Genomic DNA, 22,378 nt, shown 5'->3' on the forward strand with positions numbered 1-22,378 from the left:
TCTGAGAATGGCAGTTGTATTTCTGCTGGTTCATTATGTCCTCTCTCTCTTCTCAGACGTGTCTGTTAATGCGGCAGCAGCATGAGGCAGCTGCCCTGAACGCAGTGCAGAGGATGGAGTGGCAACTGAAGGTGCAGGAGCTGGACCCTGCTGTACACAAGTCTCTGTGCGTCAACGAGGTCCCCTCCTTCTACGTGCCAATGGTTGACGTCAACGATGACTTTGTGCTGTTGCCCGCGTGACAGAAACATGCACTCGTTCAGAGTTAGAGGTCAAATATCATCACTTTTCAAAGAGACATCAAACAGAACGTATGGTAAGGGCTAGCCGGTTTGAAGAGGAATAAAACCTATATATTATATAGAAAAAATTCAAAGAAAAAAAAACTTGCTGATGATTCCCTTCCATGAGAGGAGGAAGCATCTTTTTACCGGGGAAAAACACAACTTGCACTTTCATCCCTCAAGTTTTTATGCTTTTGTTCAGAATATAAAAAGCAAAACGGCTTTGCTTTGAACCACCCAACACCACCTCCCTTTTAGGTGATGTTTGGACAGAGAATAGGGGATAAGATATAGAAATATTTTTCTGAATTTTTTTGGTCCCCGTAAAATCAAACAACAAAGGAACGCTGGAGAGGAGCCCTCCCACCATTCTGGATCATCTCCTGGTGGATGAGAATGAGGCACTACACAGAGCTCCAGGTGAGCCTTGAGGAGGAGAACGCAGCACATGGCCTGAAGGGCATGCATGTGCGATGTGGTGGTGCAACATGTGATATCTGCGGGACCTCCAGCCTCTTCCTGTTGAAAGGACAGGAGGGTCTGTGTGGACGCTTTCTCTCTGGTCGGGACCATAAGGCCACACTCAGTCAGAGAGCTTCAGTCCCCTCTGTCCACAGCCCACCACCACACCCGGTAGAACCAGCATCCTGCCCCGGAGCAGAGCAGAGTACAGCCAAGGGTCCATAGTGTGTCGGGGGTTAATGTCGGAGGGGAAGAGACGGCATCTTCCACCTCATGGCCTGGGCAGAGGAGTGAGGCAGAGAATGGGGATGAACCGGAGCATCCCCACTAGAGTCTGGTCACCTGGTTCTGCATGCAGGAAGAACCAGCCTCTGACACTCTGCCAAGATAGGTAGAACACACACACCTGTTCACCTGCAACTATGACTGCAAATGGAAAAACAGGATAAAAGAATAATACAAGAATGTTGCGATTCAAGACTAAACAGATGGTGGTTTAGAGGAGAATATTCTTCTTTTTGTCTGTTTCTTTACTTGGGCATTTAATTGTTTCTGAGGAAGTGACTTGAAACACTACAGAGCCAATATTAGTTTAATGGGAAAAAAGAAAACTGAAAAAAAATTGTATTCCGTAAATTATGTACAGTTTTTATATTCGTTAACCAATGTATACTTGCTGCCTTCTAGATAATTTATTTTGCCACACATTACTGCACAGTTGTAAATAACGTATGTACTGTAACATCACTCAGTTAAGTGTAAAAAAATAAATGAATAAAAATTATCTTTGTATGTACAGTTCACTTTCGGGCAGCACTTTCCCCCTCATACCCATGGGCCAAAATGTGTACACGTTGTCAGTATTTTAAAGACTCCAGTGCACAGTTGTAACGTTCCCATCTATAGGTTTTGTCCTGGGCTGGTGAAAATTAGTTACCTGGGTTGGAATCACCAGAACGTACATAGGTAGTACAAAACCCCACCGTATTGAACAATGCCCAAACTAAGGGCCACAAATATAGTCCTCAGATGTAGCAAAATGGTTATAAAATTATTTAAAGAATAGAATAGTTATATTAGTCATTGCTTTATTACACAATTATATCTGAAAAAAATCTAAACCAAGAAAATGCCTTTTTACAGTGAATATTTTTTATTTACTCAGTGTTGGGCAAGTCAAACAAGGGTACATCTGGATTGGTCAAGAAAGAAATGCCACTAACAAGCAAAAGCATCACATTATTTTATCATTCTGGATGGGATTTTCTTTTTGTCTTCATTTTTTTTTTTTCACCTACCCATTTAATTTGACTTTAATTGTATGTTTGGGTCTTTAGGAATAATATTCATCATGATGTTGAAGAACTTTCAGGCCACAAGACTTGGGATCTGACAGCCAACTCAATATTTGAAATCCTTAACTTCCCTTTTTGAATGTCACTGTCGTAGGCATCATATACAGGTTAATCGTTTTCCAGGCCACATCAGATTGGCATTGTTGTTCCTGATCTCTTCTGTATACCACCTAAAACTACTGAACTAAAGAAATGTTTAGAATCTTCATTTTTTAGCAAAGCTGTTTATCCACAAGATACAGGCCTCATTCCATATTGGTTTTAAAAATGTATTCTTGATTTAATTATGGAATGTGTTAGCTTCCAAACTCCCTGGGTCCATACTTGCGAACATAAGATTTATTTTTTTAAGTAAAAAATGTTTGTCTCAAAATGCACATCAGCCAATTCAAATCGTTGACGTAGTTGCATGTGATAAAATGCTCCATGTTAGCTGTTCCCATTACATAACCTGGCACATTTAGCCCTATGCTAACCTGACCCGAAGGCAGTGATTATGTCAGGTTACAAATTCTGCATCAGCCAATTTCAAATCTTGACTTAGATGGATGCAATAGAACCCTTTTACATGAGAGCATCCTTAACAGATGTCAACCGGCACCATCTGCTAATCAAAGTTACAAAAACACACATGAAGTTTCAACTGGACCAACAGCTCAATGTAGCGAGCCTGGCTCCTGGTCATTTTTGCCATTTGCAACTGTCTGCCACTTCTCAGAATGGTGCTTGTTGAACCTCAAAGCCTTTGGAGGTGAGGGGAGTTTAACGTATGGAATTGTTTTAACATGGTCATACCGTAGATTATTTAACTATTTGATTTAGAATTTTAGGACCCCTCTAGGTATGAAAAATATATACAATTATTTTATAAAATATTGAATTTAGGCTTTACTACTATGCTATAGAAACAAATTGAATAACTGATTTGTAAATGGAAAAACAGACAGTTAAAAAACATTTTTATAAGGATTAAGGTTTTGAAGTGTCTGTCCTATATCTAGGCGATCAGGAAATGTGTATATATATTACCCCTTTTTTTGGCACAAAACTACCTCCATACTTCCATTTTTTTTTATTACCGATACCAGGTTACATGTCCCGTGACAGTTGTGGGGGTTGTAGAGCAAAACTAAAACCCCATCGTGTTCTTGATAGTCTCATCTTCCCATAGTGTGGTCATATTAGTTTGTCGGCCAACCGTTTGGACGCTACAGACATTTTCGTGAGAGGACTGATTTTCAAAATGTCTCCTGGTCTGACAAACAGTGCTGTAGCTCTGCCACATTCCACCGCAGATGCGGAAGGCCGACATGGGTGGATGCGGTGGATTGAGATGCATCCCATGCAAAACAACATATCTCTAGCTTAAATTGACAGATTTTTATTGGGATTTTTTTATGTTAATTAGATTGTTGCACAGGTACGTCAATAGACTTAAGGATTTGAATAAAGTTTAGATCAAAGCTGAATCGATGTCTCGCAAGATCACTTAATGATTCATTAGTATTCTACATAGGCCTAACGTACCAAATATAATAGCATAGTATAACGCTACTGTTAGACCAAAAACACCTCTTATTTAGGCTACAACATTTTATATGCATTATAAAAAATCCTCCACATCGTCTCATATTAGTTATTTGAATCGAGCTTTGAGGACCACTAGTAAAGTTTTTTCCTTAAAGGGGCAGTGCAGTCAAACATTTTCCTGTGTTTTATATATATTTCCACAGTGAGGTTGGAATAATACAGATATGATCACAATTATAATGCACTTTTAGTGTAAGAGCTGTTTGAAATGTCAGCTTGTTTGGCTGGGTGGGTTTTTTAGACTGCCTGGTGAATGTAAGTTTAATAGACCAATAACAGAGTTTGCCCTCCTCTCTGCCAATAATTTAGTTTTCAGGTGACACATCCCTTTCATTAGGTTCCTCCAATTAGGCCCCTCTGACCACTCCCAGACAGTCCTAGCAAAGTTCTTGCTGGACAAGCAATTAATTTTTTAGAAGCTACTGTATTTTTGACCATTTTTTTATTGAAAACAATCACAGTAGGGTACTTAATTGATACAGATATTGAGAGAAAAATGTTGCCATTGAATCTTAAACAAAAAAGCTTGACATGAAGGGGCCTCTAATCGCCTTAGCAGCATATGACTCCTCGCTGCGATGACAGCTATTTGACAAGACCATAACGCTTGGACTTTTTTTGGCCAATGTACGATAAACTTAAATGACCCTTATATTTTTTTCCCCTAAAAGCACATGGATGTGTGTGAAACGGATAAGCAAAAACTTGTGATTTTGTCATATGTGAAAACATGCCTTTTGAATTTTGTCCAACGTTAGTAGCAGCATAGTCAAGGATGTGTCATGCAATATTGGGAGGCTATACTTTACAGACCAAGTTGAACAAATGTAAACCTTGAATTTGGAGGCTTAAAATATTCCTTTGGTAGCCAAGTTGATCTATATTAAGAAATTCCATTGGTTGGTGGATGTATAGTCAGATCTTTGATAGGCTGATGTGGAATTTGTTACAGGAAATAATCACTGCCAACTGGTCAGGTTAGCATAGGGCTAAATGTGCCAGGTTATGTAATGTGCAACAGCTAACGTAGTGTTGTCAAATGCAACTATGTCAGTGATTTGAATTGGCTGATGCATATTTCGAGACAGAGAAAGTTTAAACTCAAACTTTTTCTAATGTTCGCAAGTATGGACCCCCTCTATTTATCTAGTTTTGTACAGTAGTGGAGATAAGTTTACAGTATAAGGTGCTGCTCTTCGAATACTCAAAGGGTGGAGCCAAAATAAAGATCATACTCCTCTGTGTAACATAGGTAAATTGTTTCTTTGATTTGAAAAGAACTAGGTTTGACTTGCATGCCCATGAATGAGATCTTTTTTAAATTTGCCTTTTAAATCAAATTCCTTTTTTGTTAAAGTCAATAAACCTTTCTATGACCAATCACTCTAAAAGTGAGTTTCATCATAGTTTATTCAGAACTATTTAGTGGACAGTGATATTAACAGGCAGGTAGTTTGTTTCACGTTAGCTTCTCAAGTGTACCAAGTGTAGGTGTATGTATTTGTCAGGGGTTTCTGGAAGTTTTAATGTTCCGTTTGATTCATATTCAGTAGGCCATCATACTTTGCTCTATTGGGTTATTTACCATGCTAAGAGTAAGGCCTAGACTATTATAAAACTTTGACCTCCTCAATTTTATGAACCAAAAAGCAGACTAAGTTAACTCGTACACAAAGGGGGGAAGAATGGTGCAAAAGTGATAGTTAAGGATGTTTCCGTTTTTTTTTTTTATCCAATTGGAATATTGATTTGTGAGAATTGATTGTTTCCGTTTTTTGGTTGGTCCTGATTTATTTTTATTTTTTTTAAGAAGAAAAAAAAATATTTTGTCTGATCTGCACATTCATCCTAATGGCAATATCAAGTGACATTGTGTGACGTTATGTACACACTTTCAACATAGCTGTGTATGTGTCTATTCAAGTGCAATGTGTGTTGCTACTCCAGTGTATGGGCAGTTGACTAGTTGTACACCTGGACATTTTGAAAGAGGGAAATCTAGTCATAAAGCAGTAAACGCATAAATAAATGTCATAGCACAGGTAGTCAGGGTCATGTAGACTTCAGCAGTTTGATTTGAAGCCCTCAATTGTTTTTCTTTTTTGATTTGATTTAGTTTTTTAGCTTTTTTTTCTGCGGGGGAGTTTTGTCAACAGAATCCTTGTGTGTTTTAGATCAGAGTATGTTGTGTTGTCTTTTTGTCTTGGGTTTTTTCTTCTGTACGAAGCATAAAACACCAGTGGCATGTCAATAACTTCTTATGAGCAGAATGTATACCGTTACAACACCCTCGCACCCTCAATATTGTTTACAAGACATCAAGTGTGTTTCGGTTTCGTCTCTCTCACCTTAACGGTTTGAGCCCTGCCTTGATTTCTTTATTTCATCATTTATTGAACCACAAAGGCTTGAAATTGTGATGGCTAATTAGTGTCAAATCTAACCTCGGTATTCAAAGCTTGCAGCAAACATACAGAGCAATAGTTTTAACCATTCAAATTATTTTTCATGAGAATTTGTTTATACATTTGGTTAAGAAAGACAACATCCCCTGTGATTTTTGTCCAGACACCGGTGTCTCGTACACGCGTCCAAATATTATTTCCAAGACACACCAGTGAAGAATAATTTATATTAGGAAATGTAACAAACACCGGTCTCATTCCCATCTCCCCCCTAAAGTGAACCACTTGGCCATGCCCTAGATTACCCTGTGACCTCATCAGTCTGCAACAACTTACCTCTACTGTTCATTTAATATTTGTTTATTTTAACTGGACATACTGTTATTTTACATAATAGAATCACAATTTCAAGCCTTTTTCTAGTTTTTCTTTATTGAACAAGACAGTAGCTGATTCTTTAGAATGGGAAATGACTAATAAAGCATGGAGAACTACTCTTTAAATGGTGACAAATAACCTATTTATTATCTTTCTGACACCTGTGGTATGTTAAAGTTAAAGGTCTCCGCTGTGTAAATTTTCCTCCTGTAATGCGTTGGAGACATTGTACATAGTTGTAAATAAATATCCCAGGACGTTTTGCACCCTCCTCTTTGTACTAGTCTAAACTTGCGTAGAATGTGGGGTTCTAACAGCAACGAGACAGTGCGCTCGCTGCAGGTGATGTAACAATGTAACTTTTTTTATTTGTACAATGTAGTTGAATTGTGTACATATTGTTGGAGCAGCTATGGGGGAAGGGGTTTGTTGATGCTATCGTCAGTGCTGTAAAAGATCCAGTACTTTCACCTCTAGCTGTGTTGATTTCCTGCAAAAACAAAGGCGAGAAAATAACAAAAATACTAAACTGTTAAGAAAAATTCTAAATTGTTATTTTCTACAGTTGCATGTACAGAGAGCGCGAGAACTGCTGTTGTTCCTCAGAGATTATGTTCGTAAATAAAATTTTGAAATATTTCCTCTTTTCTGCTTTTACTTTGTCCTCATTCATTCACTCTTAAATATGCCTTGTGTCATTCGGGAGATGGGCACATCTATTTTAGCACCATGCCAACACGCGCACACAGTTTCTGAGCCAAATGAGGAACTTTAACAACAGTTCATTTTTTATTAATAAGATTGATTAGCACATTGATCACAGGCAAGTTAAGTTGATAGAATACCAATCAGTGTACACATGTGTAACACTTTACACCTATGTATACTTTATTTAGCAGGGACAATGTACAACAAATCATCAGTCTGAGTATGAGAAGGGATGCATTGCACCAGATTTAGCTGACAGCTAATTTACATTTTAATTTCATCCCTAGTTTGTCCCAAAGGCCCTCAAGGCAACATTCAGGCTTCTGTGGCACCAAAGTGGTCAACTGAAACCAATTTAGAAAACTGTCTATACAAATGTAGCTGAAACACTGCCGCTTATCATTTGCTTTGCCAGCAGGGGGATGCCTGGAAAAGTGTATGTTTAGGCTGATCTATGATCATGAGGGGTTTAGACTTTTGAGAAAAACGTTAAGACCTGTGGGTATAACAGGGCTATTTTTGCCATGCAATATGACCAGTAGATGCCATTATATTTTTTAACACAGAAGTATTTATAGTAGGCTACTTATGAACCAGATATGAAGAGGGTAACCATTTGAAATCATACAAGCGTTTCTATTGACCAAATAGGTCTAGGCTACAGTGCGTACGAACACTGATTTACGAGCAGATAGACTTCCCACCAATGACATTTCGGTTACTCACCGACCTGCCCACTTGACTGGAGTTGTGCTATCTCATCTAGCCTGTCCTGCCATGCCCAGCGGTGTGTGTGGATGTCCAACTACTGACTAACAGCTGTCTCGGCATTGTCTCTAACAATGAACTTTGAAACGAAGATTTATACCAAAATCGGTGGATATGGACGATATAACAGAATTGTTTCCATATTCAGCTGGTTTCCGAACTTTGCTGTGATGCTGAATCTTTTTTGCGACGTTTTTTACACCCTGATTCCCGGGTCGTACCACTGTAAACCCGACCCGACCCTCTTACCTTCGGGTTTTCTTTTCAGTAATTATTCCAGACAAGGCTATCTCAATTTTGCCATACCGTGGGTGAATGGTTCTGGACTGAGTCACTGTAAACTTTACAAGTACCCTAGAAACGTCTCCAACTTCATAGACCGCATTCCAAAGGAGATAGTGCCGTGCACGAGAGGATGGGAGTACGACCAAGCTGCGGCGCTTCAGAGCAACTACGTGACAGAGGTAAACAAATATATACTTGGATTCGATGGTTGGTGGTTGTTTTTGGAGAGTTTGTGCTTTTGCCAGATTAGCAATCATTCGTGTACTAGTGATGTTTTTATGACGACGCATTTACCTTACCTAATTTGGTTTAGAAGTAGCAGCCTTTTCAAGCTAATGTGTAAATATCTATGCCAAGCCCTGTCGAATGTTATTCATCCTTTCAAAGTCGCTACTCAAAGTACATTTGGGTTTAGCCTATAACTTCGGGGTTTGCAACTTTTGAATTCCCATTTGTGTTAATTGATCTTGTCCCAGACAGACTGCTGGGGCTAGAGTCGGTCATCAATAGGCCTTTACTAGATAACATCAATAGATGACACGGCATGCCCTGTTAGGCCTACTCATTGCTCAAGTCTGATGTTGGTTAACATGCTTTAGAGTTTGTAACTCTAGGATACATGGTGTTTTGGTTATGTGCTGAATTTGATTACCAGATAAAAAAATATCCTATTAGCACTATTTATCAGATCACATTAGTCTGTTTTATATAATAATTACATTACGAAACTGCTGTGCAGAGCCATGGAATATGGGTGAATGTGTGTTTATGTGATGATAGCAGCACAACAGGAAATGCAGGGACAACAGTGTTCTTCCACCCTGATGGAGTTCCTGGGAAGATATGTCCTCAACAGAGCAAATGAGAGGTCAATCTTAGGATGAGAATTCATCTTTCTGTACTGACCCTTAGCCATCTCATAACCAAGGAACACTCGAGTTCAACTGAATTTATTTGGCTCTAAGGGAACCCTTTCCATATTTCTTACTACTAGGCCTATATTATTATTTCAGACTAGTACAGTCAATGCCTCTCTAACGTTGTCCTGTTTTGCTTCTTGGGAAAAGTTAACTAAATGTTGACTTATTGCACCTGGACAAGCCTCACCAGCCCATTTATAATATCAAAAAAGGGGCAGGCCCATCCCACTGCAAATACTGGAACGGGATCTTAGTAAACAAAAGTATCAGCAGTTACTCTAATGTCCAGACACAAGGCAAATACTGGTGTGTGTGTGTGAGAGAGAGACGGAGTGTGCGGGCTGTACAGGAATTCAACAAGGCAGACAGTAGCCCTGATGTGGTGTATTTTCTCGCGCATGTTTCCCTGGCGATAGGAAGCAACCAGCCCTGACCCCCCCCCCTCCGGCTTTCCTTCTCCATGATGTCACAGGACATTTGTTCATGTCCCCACAGGGGTATCAACATCATACAGCAGGAATGGAGGTCCTTCTGGCCCTGAGTTGTAAGGGGTGGGATGATAGGGATGAAGCAAGGGAGGGAAAAGGAGCCAATGAAATTAAGAGATGGGGGAGGGAGGAAGAAAGAAAGCGTTCGAGTAGGGTGAAGAATGGTGGAAGGCACTGGAAACCAAACAGTGCAGTGGCTCTAATGTGATAAACCTATCTGCAGTCACTCTTATTCAATCAGGAGATGATATCTATCACACAGCTGAATTCCTCCTCCTTCGCACAAGGATTTCCATTGCCCTCAATTGTGTGTGTGTGTCTGTGTGTCTGTGTGTGTGTGTGTGTGTGTGTGTGTGCCACTGACCTATAATTCTTACTTCTATAATAATAAGGGATAATGGAGCTTCAGTTTCAAACAGTCTCAAACATTTTCCAAGCATGTTTATTAACAGTCCTTAAAAATAGGGTATGCTCAATCTGCCCCTGGAATTTTTCTACCCTGGAAATGCAATCCTGGACGAAGAAATAGACCACCCATTATGTCATTATTTCAGTGGCTCCATTGACTTGGCTCTTTTACTCCATTCCTAACTATGTGGCAAAAGGGTCATTCCATGTCATTTCAGAAAGCCATGACAACCCGCCATCTCAGATTGATCTGAAATCGTTTCTGTAGTTAGAAACAGATAAGATTAGCCTTCCTGAAACATTATTTTATCTCTGAGAAATTAAGCTAATTGATTGCAACCAAATAGTTACTATATGAATCCTGTACATTTAAAATGGCCAATTCAATTATATTTCAACAAATAATGTTTCAGGAATGCTAATCTTTTTACCCCTTTTTTCTCCCCAATTTTGTGATATCCAATTGGTAGTTAGTCTTGTCCCATCGCCGCAACTCCCGTACGGACTCGGGAGAGGCGAAGGTCGAGAGCCATGCGTCCTCCGAAACACGACCCTGCCAAGCCGCACTGCTTCTTGACACTGCTCGCTTAACCTGGAAACCATCTGCACCAATGAGTCGGAGGAAACACCGTACAGCACAAGGAGTCGCTAGTGTGTGGTGGGACAAGGACATTCCAGCCGGCCAAACCCTCCCCTAACCCGAACGACGCTAGGCCAATTGTGTGCCGCCTCATGGGTTTTATTGTTCTTTTTGAGGTGGAATGACTCACCATCTCGCTCTCTGTCTCTACTCCACAGTGGAACCTAGTGTGTGGTGACTACTGGAAGATTCCTCTGCAGCACATCTGCTTCATGACAGGGTGGATTGTGGGATATGTCCTCCTGGGCACAATGTGTGACTGGTAGCTACCCCCCCATTTTGTGTGTGCATGATGTTTCTGTTGTATGTTTGTATAATTGTAAACTACAATTGTATTAATTTCACCATACATATTTCATGTGTATGTTATTAATGGTATTAGGCTGTTAGGAGTGTTTTAATATGTGTGCATGGGAAGCTATATATCTCTAACTGTATTATTTTCTCTATGTTCAGGTTGGGTCGTCAACAGGGCTTCCTGCTGTCTGTGTCTCTGTCCAGTCTGTTAGGAGTAGCTGTGTGTCTGTCCAACAGCCCTGTAGTGTTTCTGCTGCTACGCCTGTCTCAGGGCGCCATGTTGGCTGGGGTCTTCCTCTCCTCTTACCTCGCCAGTAAGTACACTTGACTTACCCTACTAATACCGCTCACTCCTGAGTACACGCCTAAAAGGGCAGTTTAAATAAAATAAAAATATCGGACAAAACACGCATCATAACAAAAGACAACACTACATAAAGAGAGACCTAAGACAACACAGCATGGTAGCATCACAAAACATGGTACAAACATTATTGGGCACAGACAACAGCACAAAGGGCAAGAAGGTAGAGACAACAATGCATCACGCAAAGCAGCAACTGTCCATGATGGCAGGGGCAGCTGTACAGATAAGTCATCCAAAGGGCTTTGACATCTCAAACACAGAAGAAAGCTAACACTATATGATGCCCCGTCTCCTTATTAATTCAGCCATTTACGTAGATAACTAGCAAGTGTAAATTTGCACCCCAGTATCTCTACTTGCACATTCATCTTCTGCACATCTACCATTCCAGGGTTTAATTGCTATGTTGTAATTACTTCGCCACTATGGCCTATTTATTGCCTTACCTCCCTTATCTTACCTCATTTGCACTCACTGTATATAGACTTTTATTTTTTCTACTGTATTGACTGTATGTTTGTTTTACTCCATGTGTAACTCTGTGTTGTTGTATGTGTCGAACTGCTGTGCTTTATCTTGGCCTGGTCACAGTTGTAAATGAGAACTTGTTCTCAACTAGCCTACCTGGTTAAATAAAGGTTAAATAAAAAATACATTTAAAAAAAGGTAACGGATGGCAACAATAACTACCCGAGTTACACCAGGAACACACAATCCCTCCATCAGTGATCAGACTGTCTGCAATAGGTTGAGAGAGGCTGGACTGAGGGCTTGTAGGCCTGTTGTAAGGCAGGTCCTCACCAGACATCACCAGCAACAACGTCGCCTATGGGCACAAACCCACCGTCGCTGGACCAGACAGGGCTGGCAAAAAGTGCTCTTCACTGACGGGTCGCAGTTTTGTCTCACCAGGGGTGATGGTCGGATTCGCGTTTATCGTCTAAGGAATGAGCGTTACACCGAGGCCTGTACTCTGGAGCGGGATCGAGGTGGAGGGTCCGTTATGGTCTGGGGTGGTGTGTCACAGCATCATCGGACTGAGCTTGTTGTCATTGCAGGAAATCTCAACGCTGTGCATAACAGGGAAGACATCCTCCTCCCTCATGTGGCACCCTTCCTGCAGGCACATCCTGACATGACCCTCCAGCATGACAATGCCACCAGCCATACTGCTCGTTCTGTGCGTTCTTTCCTGCAAGACAGGAATGTCAGTGTTTTGCCATGGCCAGCGAGGAGCCCAGATCTCAATCCCATTGAGCACGTCTGGGACCTGTTGGATCGGAGGGTGAGGGCTAGAGCCATTCACCCCAGAAATGTCCAGGAACTTGCAGGTACCTTGGTGGAAGAGTGGGGTAACATCTCACAGCAAGAACTGGCAAATCTGGTGCAGTCCATGAGGAGGAGATGCACTGCAGTACTTAATGCAGCTGGTGGCCACACCAGATACTGACTGTTACTTTTGATTTTGACCCCCCCCCCCCTTTGTTCAGGGACACATTATTCAATTTCTGTTAGTCACATGTCTGTGTAACTTGTTCAGTTTGTCTCAGTTGTTGAATCTTGTTATGTTCATACAAATATTTACACATGTTAAGTTTGCTGAAAATAAACACAGTTGGCAGTGAGAGGACGTTTCTTTTTTTGCTGAGTTTATATTACTAAAACATAAGTTGAGAAATACTGTTGCTGCTTCCTGTTGTCATGGTGTCAAAACACCAGTTTTAAATGTCCAAATTCATATCAATATGCTGAAATAAGTCCTGATGTTGAAGACAATAGATTAAAAAAAAACTCACTATACACACATCACACTTGTGTACTGAACAAAAATATAAATGCAACATGTAAAGTGTTGGTTTCATAAGCTGAAATAAAATTTCCCAGAAATCTTCCGTAGTTACAAAAAGCTTACTTCTCTAAAATTTTGTGCACAAATTTGTTTCCATCCCTGTTAGTGAGCATTTATCCTTTGCCAAGATAATCCATCCACCTGACGGATGTGGCATATCAAGAAGCTGATTAAATGGCATGTGCACAGGTGCACCTTGTGCTGGGGACAATAAAAGGCCACTCTAAAATGTCACACAACACAATGTTACAGATATCTCAAGTTTTAATAAGGGTGAGTGCAATTGGCATGCTGACTGCAGGAATGTCCACCAGAGCTGTTGCCAAATGCTCACCTTGGATGGCCACTGGCATGCTGGAGAAGTGTGCTCTTCACGGATGAACCCCGGTTTCAACTGTACGGGGCAGATGGCAGACAGAGTGTATGGCGTTGCTTGGGCGAGCAGTTTGCTGATATCAGCGTTGTGAACAGAGTGCCCCATGGTGGCGATGGGGTTATGGTATGGGCAGGCATAAGTTACGGACAAGGAACGCTATTGCATTTTATCTATGACAATTTGAATGCACAGAGGTACTGTGACGAGATTCTGAGGCCTATTGTCGTGCCATTCATCCGCCGCCATCACCTGATGTTGGCCCCATGTCACAAGAATCTGTACACAATGCCTGGAAGCTGAAAATGTTCCACTTCTTCCATGGCTTGCATACTCACCAGACATGTCACATGTTGAGCATGTTTGTAATGCTCTGGATCAACGTGTGTGTGAGAGCTTGTTCCAGTTCCTGCCAATATCCAGAAACTTGACAGAGCTATTGAAGAGGAGTGGGACAGCACTTCACAGGCCACAATCAACAGCCTGATCAACTCCATGCGAAGGAGATGTCGTGTTGCATGAGGCAAATGATGGTCACACCAGATATTGATCCATGCCCCTACATTTCTTTTTTTTCTTTTTCTTCAGGTATCAGGTATCAAAAGATGCATATCTGTATTCCCAGTCATGTGAAATCCATAGAATAGGGCCTAATTATTGATTTTTTTATTGACTGATTTCCTTATAATAACTGTAACTCAGTAAAATCTTTGAAGTTGCGTTTATATTTTTATTCATTGTATTTTGCTAAATTAGTACCTTAACTGCTCACCCATCAACAGTTACCAAACGGTCACTCCAGACTGAAATTGATTAGCTTGTTCTACTTTAATCAATAGCGCACACAGATTAATCAATCACGCCAATATTGTATAGAAATCAATGGAACTGAGACAATTCGCTGCCACTACATGTCATTTGCACTCTTCTAAAAGTACTGCCAAGCTACTGGTAATTTACCAAAGTTACGGGAATCTTCAGTCATTTTGGTAATCTATCGTAACTCTGGTAATTTATACTTGGATAACTGTATTCATATATAGTTTTAATTTTTTGTGTCTCAATATTGTCCATATGGTTAAAGAGAAAGTAGTCTAATGAAAAAGTATCTAATCAACAATGGCATTATTTTCAATTAACTCTGCAACTCTTCCAACTATTGACTTTTTTCACAACTGTTACCAGTTTCACGTCCATACATTGAGAACAAATACATATTGATGTTGTAAAAAAAAAAGGCTGTGTGGCATTCCCCCATACTTCCCATAGCAACCTGGTCTCATAGACTCGACATAACATAGTATAAGTAAATCCGAGACACTCAAATTAGTATGTTATGTTTGGTATGGTTACATAAGACAGAAGGTTACTTAAGGCAAACAAAAGCGGGGTGGGTGGGTGGGCGTATAACGCGAATGCCCAACATCTAGCAACCCAAAGATTGTGTGTTTGAATCTCATCACTGACAACTTTTGATTTTAACACTTTCTAAAAAAAAATTAAGCTACTTTGCAACTTAGCATGTTAGCTATCCCTTCCCCTAACCTTAATCTAACTCCTAACCTTAACTTCTAACCCAGCTAAAGTTAGCCACCTAGCTAACATTAGCTACAACAAATTGGAATTCGTATCATATAAGTTTTGTAAATTCGTAACATATTGTACGAATTGCAATTCATAACATATTGTACGAAATGGATGATGCATAGCCACAAATGAATACATACCATACGAAACGTAACATGTCATACTATTTGGAAAGTCCCGGATTTATGTTTGTTACTTCCAGGTTGACCATAGCCCTCTATTGCTGCTATGGGGGTTAGAAAGTCCTTACCTTATGATCCCACACCAACCCCTAGCCTCTGGATTTCTCACTTGGGGGTTTCCCTCTGTTGCCAATAAACATCAAGGATCACTGGTGGGAAAAGTGATTGGGGGATGTTAAAGGGATCGGGGAGGGTGACAGGTTAGGGGTTGACTGCGTGTTGGGGGTCGGATACCCGGGTAACTGGGTGCCATCTTGTTGCACTGCTGTCTTGTTAGGGTTCAAAGGGCACTGGTTGGAACACACAGCCTTGAGCCAAGCTGAGCATTACTTATTCACTGACTCTCTCCTTCCCCCTTTACACCCCCTCCCTCTCTGAGATGGCTTGAGTGTGAGGTAACTCAAGGCTCTCTGGGCTAGGCCCACCCCTAGGCCAAGAGTTGTCCCCTCCCCAATGTTGTTCCATTGTTAGGGGGTTGGGGTTTTCTTGCTGTAACCTTCCTGTGATTGTGTGAACTGGTGTGTTTGTATGTGGACAATTCTTTGCTGAGTGCATTGGAGTTTAGGTCAAAGTAGAGAGGAATTTCACACCACACAAATGATCACAAATAGTTTTATGGTCAGTCAGGCTACTAGTTGCATTTTCCTTCTCTCTTTCCTCTATCTCCTTTCTTCATCCTCTCTGCATCTCCCTTTGTGTGTTCTCCAGGACTGGAGCTGTGTGATCCTCCCCATCGTCTCATGGTTGAAATGGTCAGTGGTTTCTTTGCCGTCGTGGCAGAGCTCTTGTTGCCAGGGCTGGTGGTGCTGTGTCGTGATTGGCCAGTTCTTCAGGCAGTGGCTACCTTGCCACTGCTCCTGCTGCTCTCCTATTGGTGGTGAGTCTGTCATAAGCATTTTTTGTGTGAACACAGTATAGTGCAAGGGGGGGCAAAGTACGGCCCACCGGGTACTTCAATCCAGCCCGCGAGACAATTATTATTTTTTTTAAGACTTTTTTTTTTTTACAATTGTTGTTTTTTTTCTCATACATTTTGTGGTATCCAATTGGTAGTTAGTCTTGTCCCATCGCTGCAACTCCCGTACGGACTCGGGAGAGGCGAGAGCCGTATGTCCTCCGAAACACGACCCAGTCAAGCAGCACTGCTTCTTGACACAATGCCCACTTAATGCGGAAGCCAGCCGCACCAATGTGTCGGAGGAAGCACCGTACACCTGGCGACCTGGTCAGCATGCATTCGCCCAGCCCGCCACAGGAGTCGCTAGAGTGGAAATCTTGGCCTGCCAGACCCTCTCCTAACCCGGACGGCGCTGGGCCAATTGTGCGCCGCCTCATGGGTCTCCCAGTCACGGCAAGCTGTGACACAGCCTGGGATCGAACCCGGGTCTGTAATGACACCTCAAGCACTGCGATGCAGTCCCTTAGACCGCTGCGCAACTATGGAGGCCCCCGCAAATTGACTTGAACAAACAATTGGTCCCCCAAAAAATGCGTCCCTCTGTTGAATTTCAAAATCCCGATGTGGCTGTCGAGCCAAGAAGTTTGCCCACCCCTGGTATAGTGTATATTGTTTATGTCATGGGACAGAACGTATAAAGGCGTGGATAGAGAAAGAGGGATGTTTGTTATAATTATTATGCATTTTTGTGGAAGGACAGGAAATAGAGAGAGTGTCATGAATGGAGAAAGAGAGTCATGGATGGAGAGAGGTGTGTTTTTATATTCCTGTTTTCTCGTATCCCCCTCAGTTGTCCATCAGTGTTTCCCGAGTCTCCCCGCTGGCTTCTGGCCACAGGTCAGATCCACCAGGCTAAGAGGTGTCTCCAGAGCTTCTCCACCAGAAACAGAGTGTATCTCAGTGAGGACATCTACCCTGCGGAGAACCTGCTCTCAGGTATCATCATCCCCCACACTATCCTGACCCTTTTAGCTGGTCTGTGTCAATGAATAATGTCTGCAGTCTTTGGTAGTGTAATCGGTTGCGGCGAAATCCTGCACGGAGCCTTTACGGTGTGCTGCCACTTTAAGAGCGCATCAGCAGTCAGGAAGGAGGAAATGAAAATGACTCTTCCGCTCTGTGAGAGCTGTTGGTTGACGCGGTAATTTTGACTGTGTGTATCTCTTTGCAGAAGTTTTGTTTATTTTCAGCATGCTTAGTTCGTTAGGTGTTTCAATCGATCGCCGGTGTTACCGCTCAATGTCGCGTCTTGAATCTGTTGGAACCGCTCGTGTCATTGATCACATGGATTAGTAGCAACATTGTTGCGAAGCGTTGACAAATAAACCAACAAACCAACAGGTGTATCAGACTGGCAGACGAGTGCAACTGAAAGCCTGGAGTTTATAGCTAAGACATAGCCCTCTCTCGCTCCAGTGTTTTACACTGAAGCTGATTTACTTTTTTGTTGTTGTTACCCCTGTGGTGTAACCCAACCAGTGGAGAGAAAGGATATCTGGCAAACAGGCTACACTCTAGACAGTCTCTTCTGCCTGTGTGTGTGTGTATGGTAGCTGTACTCTCTATCCTACTCTCTTCATTTCGGCAGGGTTAACACCTGCCTGGGACCCAAACAAACAATCTTCATCTTTACCTCTAACAATACAGCTACAAGGTTAACTAATGCTTTGGGTAATACATCCAAACGCCCCGGTTTCCCCATATGTTACGTTATTGTTTTTCACTCATCCACAATCAGCACAGCAACACCTAACAAACAACCCATCCAGTCCACTCACAGCATTCCCTCATATCCAATATTAGTGAACTTTGTTTGAGGTGCACGTAGCATTGGACATTTCTGAGATGGTTCAGAGGTGTGCCTGGTTACCTGTGCCAGCTAGACAACTGAGCTCTCTCACAGCCCCACCTTTCACAGGCAGCCAGTCACTTAATGAGTGAGCGCATCCAACAGATGTGCTCTCCTGTGGTAGTCACGATAAGAGCTCTTTGTTTGTTGGACATTTCAATATGACCGTAGTGTACTAAATCGCGAACTGGAATTACCTTAGTCCAAATCAATACACATGACATTTTATATTTTGGCAATTTAGCAGATGCTCTTATCCAGAGCGAGTTACAGGAGCAATCAGGGTTAAGTGCCTTGCTCAAGGGCACATCGGCAGCTTTTTCACCTAGTCAGCTCAGGGATTCAAACCAGAGACCTTTCAACTACTGGCCCAATACTCTTAACCGCTAGGCTGACTGAATGGTTCCATTTAGTGTGATTTAATAGTAGGCACAGGTTCCGAGGAGAGACATTTCCTATGTGGGTTATATGTTTGTACCAAGTGAACAGCGTTTGGGTCAAGTGCCCTTTGGCTTTGGTATTGGAAGTGTGAATGCAGGCTCATATCTCTCCTTCTCTCCCCCCCTCTCCTTTTCTTCTCTGTAGAGATAGATGCGGAGTACCCAGATTATACCCAGCCTTGCTACCACTCAGTCCTGGAGTTGCGTTCCACCCGAGTGATCTGGAGGAACTGCCTCATCCTTAGCTTTACTATGTGAGTTAGGATCTAACACAGCTTTTATGACCTTCTATATGACTCCCTCCACTGAACAATACAGCCACGAGGAATGATAATGTTACCATTTACCGCAGCTGCTTTTAACAGTACTGTTTGGACAGAGTAAGTTTCATGTTTTGGGCCAAGGACCTAACCTTTCCTAACTCTCCTGCTCCAGGTTCATAGGCACAGGCATCCAGTACTGTTTCATCAGGAACCTCCACAGCTACTCCCACAACTTCTACTTTAGTTACTTCCTGCGTGTGCTGACTGGAGCTCTGGGGTGTATCTTCCTCTGCCTGTCCGTCAACCGCTTTGGTCGCCGTGGTATCCTGCTTCTGTCTGCCATTATCACCGGCCTGTCCTCACTGCTGCTGCTGGCCCTCACACAGTGTAGGTTTAACCTGTTTTATATCTGTGCTATGATGATGATGCTATGTTGCTATACTATTTCTATACACATATTTAAGTGCCTCTGCAGGGTCTCATACAGTCTTCTAACCCCTGTACATGGTTCATTAGTAACTATTCTCCTCATACAGTAGCCATAGGTTTGCCATGATGACCTCATTCATAATGATGTCACTGTTATGATTCTGATTGGCCATTAGATTTATTCAGGTGATTTCAGGTCAATTTGTTTTACATTGCCTGTTTCCTAGTTTGCCTAGTTTAGTGAGTCATCAGAAAGACGTGTCCTTGTCCTTCTCTAGATCTGCATGGAGTGCTGGTGTTGGGGCTGTCTGTGCTGGGGCTCCTCTTCTCCCAGGCCCTGGCCATGCTCAGTGCATTCTTCGCCAGTGAGGTCATGCCCACCGTAGTCCGGTAAGTATTATGTCTACTGTCCTGATCACACTAAACTGCCATTAGTTTGTCTGTGCTTGTTTTTCATGTATGTGGACATCTGTCTGTCTGAGGGAGGCATATGAAATGTGGGTTGTGTGTCTGAACCAAAATGCAGAATGCTGGGTCAGGTGCCCTTGACAATGTTAGTGAGCTCTATATCTCTCCTGACCCTCTCTCTCGCTCTGTCTCAGTGGTGGTTGTCTGGGGCTGGTGCTAGCGTCTGGCTGTATGGGGATGGCTGCCTCCTCTATGATGGAGCTCCAGAACAACAGGGGTTACTTCCTCCACCACGTCATCTTCGCCTCCTTCGCCGTTCTCTCGGTGCTGTCCATCATGCTGCTGCCGGAGAGCAAGCGCAAGCCGCTACCCGACTCCCTGAAGGACGGGGAGAGCCAGCGACGGCCCCCTCTCTTCCTGTCTCGTGAAGACAACCTGCCCCTGCTCTATACCCGGCGTGGAGCCTCCGAGTACAACCCTGATAACTACTCCCGCCTGGTCTCCGCCACCAGGAAGATGCTCATCAAAGACGATTTACCCTATAAGATCGTTGTGCCCTCCCAGTCCCCACTGCTGCCTTCCAACAGCGAGGTGCACTGCACACTGGAGGAAGAGGCACTAAGAGAGGACTTATCTTAGCAGCTTCTAACTACCATCATCCATCCTCCTCTCCCACAGAGAGACCTCACCTCCAACCCACTGGATATCTCTCCCTGATATCATCCTGGGCTAGCTGGCTGGTTCCCTTTCACCAGACTGAGACAGTGTGGTCCAGACTCGTATCGCTCTGAACGACGGGTCTTCTTGGAGTTGGAGATGTGTGTATTTACTGTGTCAGTCTTATTTGTTGTTGTGCCAAGTGTTTAAAAAAAAACGATGTGTGTGTGCTTGCACAGACTCTGCTGAAAGACTGTGTGCTAGTCCTTTGTTTTTGTACTGATTGAGATCTGCTGTTTCTAGACGGTGTTAACACCCTCTCTTCTCCAGGTTGTGCAGCATGGAGCTGTGGCTTTATTAACCACTAAGGCTCACTTGACAAGCGTTGTTTGTCCACTTAATTGTTGACTCATGCTTTTCATTACTGCTGTCTTGTGCCTGTGACTACAAAGAGAGAGAGAGCAGGGTCCTGGCTGTTACTTAATCTGATTCATTGGTGACTCAACGAGGGGAACTCAGAGATAGAAGTCAGTTTGGTTCAAACTGGAATGTATTGGCTAATTGTTTGATTTTGGGGGGGGGGACTCAATGAACTATCAGTCACTGATAATATGACCTAAGCAATGAAAGGTCATTTCATCCTGTCCACTTGTTGGACATGGTTTAAGAACATGAGATGTTGTCACATGATTTGCACCAGGAACAAAGTTGTTAATTATTGAAATGTGAACAGGTCATGACCTCTACTCTGAGTCATTATAACCTTTCAAATGGGACTTTACCTCAAATTGTGTTTAGTTGTATCACATCCATCTCTCTGCCTTAAACTGTGAACTTTCCTGTTCAAAGAAGGCAGTTGCTAGGACATGATACTTAACATTCTAGAAGTAATTAAATACATTTGATCAACTATTAAACCACATTTCACTGCTCTCTTTGGTATTTGACTGTGGTTTGAGGTTTGTTGCCCTTCTTGGCCTGGCTGTGGAACTGTTTTACATTATTGTTGGATAGGATGTTTACACTTGTATTAACTCATTCGCTCTTCCTTTTTCATCCCCCTCTCTTTTGCTTGCATGGGAACATAGCCCCCCTGTACAGTAAGTTTATTTGGAAAAAATATAAATGCAACTGCTCAACTTTTCCCCACAGCGGACAATATTCTGTCCTTCTAAAAATACTTATATTAAATTCTATATACAAAGTATTATTATTTTCAGCTATGAATAAGTTGTCTGACTCTCGAAAGTTCAAATTGAGTTATTTGGAAGCTGAGGAAGCTGAGTCCATACAATGTTGATTTACTGTTTGCCCCTCTTCACATGTCTCATAGAAAAATAAATAGAATAAAAATGTCCTCAAGCATCAAGTAAAGAGATACACAACTTCCTTTCAGATTATGGAAAACTGTCTCTCATGCTATTCCACTTTTGACATCAATGGGGTCTTAACGAGGTCACTGGGTGTTGAACTGAAGTTGCTATAGTATTTTTCTGAAGCTGAGCCACTTCTAATTTTTTACTTTTCGCTTGCTCGCCTCACTTTTCAAAAATTAAATCTGTTAAAACAGTACATTTGAATGTCCTAAACTGAAAATGTGTTGAGTTCTGCCCTGTGCTTCATGTCCGATACAATGCTTACCACAAGATGGTGCCGTTCTCTTATAAATGTATTGAATGTACAAAATCCACCATTTGTCTTTCTCAACTGTGTGTTATGTTTGATTATCAGCAAAGTCAGATTTTTATATTTTGAAGAATTGGAAATGTATTTCAGTGTAAATAAAATAGCTTGGAGTTAGTCCAAACACACCATTGCCTAGTTCAGGTTGTCTGTTTGTACAGCATTCTCAGAATGATTGAGCCAGATGGGATAATAGACACTGTTTTGTTGAATGAAACACCGTTCTAACCTGCCGTTGAGTTTGTTTATGTCAAAATGAAGTAAATTGTGCTCAATGGACAGTGTTCCGTGACTAGGGCTGTATAAGAACAGAGAAAGGAAGACGGAAGTAGAGCAGTTGTCTCA

General features: G+C 42.1%; 2 protein-coding genes across 6 annotated transcripts in view; both read left to right on the top strand.

Moving 5' to 3' along the window:
• LOC106587256 (ankyrin repeat domain-containing protein 11) overlaps positions 1-7,113 on the top strand; it is a 146,855-nt gene extending 139,742 nt beyond the window's left edge. For all 4 annotated transcript variants that reach the window (XM_014175490.2, XM_014175493.2, XM_014175492.2 and 1 more), the window contains one exon: positions 57-7,113. In XM_014175490.2, coding sequence (XP_014030965.1) covers positions 57-242 — 186 coding nt within the window. In that variant the 3' untranslated portion in view covers positions 243-7,113. The remainder of the gene's footprint in view (positions 1-56) is intronic.
• Positions 7,114-7,921: 808 nt separating this feature from the next.
• On the top strand, positions 7,922-22,164 carry LOC106587253 (putative solute carrier family 22 member 31). 2 transcript variants are annotated; one of them, XM_014175486.2, is made up of 9 exons: positions 7,929-8,414; positions 10,850-10,953; positions 11,148-11,302; positions 16,055-16,223; positions 17,095-17,240; positions 18,739-18,847; positions 19,029-19,243; positions 19,564-19,675; positions 19,888-22,164. In XM_014175486.2, the coding sequence occupies exons 1-9, from the start codon at positions 8,025-8,027 to the stop codon at positions 20,330-20,332; spliced, it is 1,845 nt and encodes a 614-aa protein (XP_014030961.1). In that variant the 5' UTR covers positions 7,929-8,024; the 3' UTR covers positions 20,333-22,164. The 2 variants fall into 2 exon arrangements, with proteins under 2 accessions (XP_014030962.1, XP_014030961.1); XM_014175487.2 differs by lacking the exons at positions 16,055-16,223; positions 17,095-17,240 and having other exon boundaries at positions 7,922-8,414.
• The last annotated feature ends 214 nt before the right edge of the window (positions 22,165-22,378 follow it).

The sequence above is a fragment of the Salmo salar genome, chromosome ssa26, assembly GCF_905237065.1.
Source record: "Salmo salar chromosome ssa26, Ssal_v3.1, whole genome shotgun sequence".
Taxonomy (NCBI): Eukaryota; Metazoa; Chordata; class Actinopteri; order Salmoniformes; family Salmonidae; genus Salmo; species Salmo salar.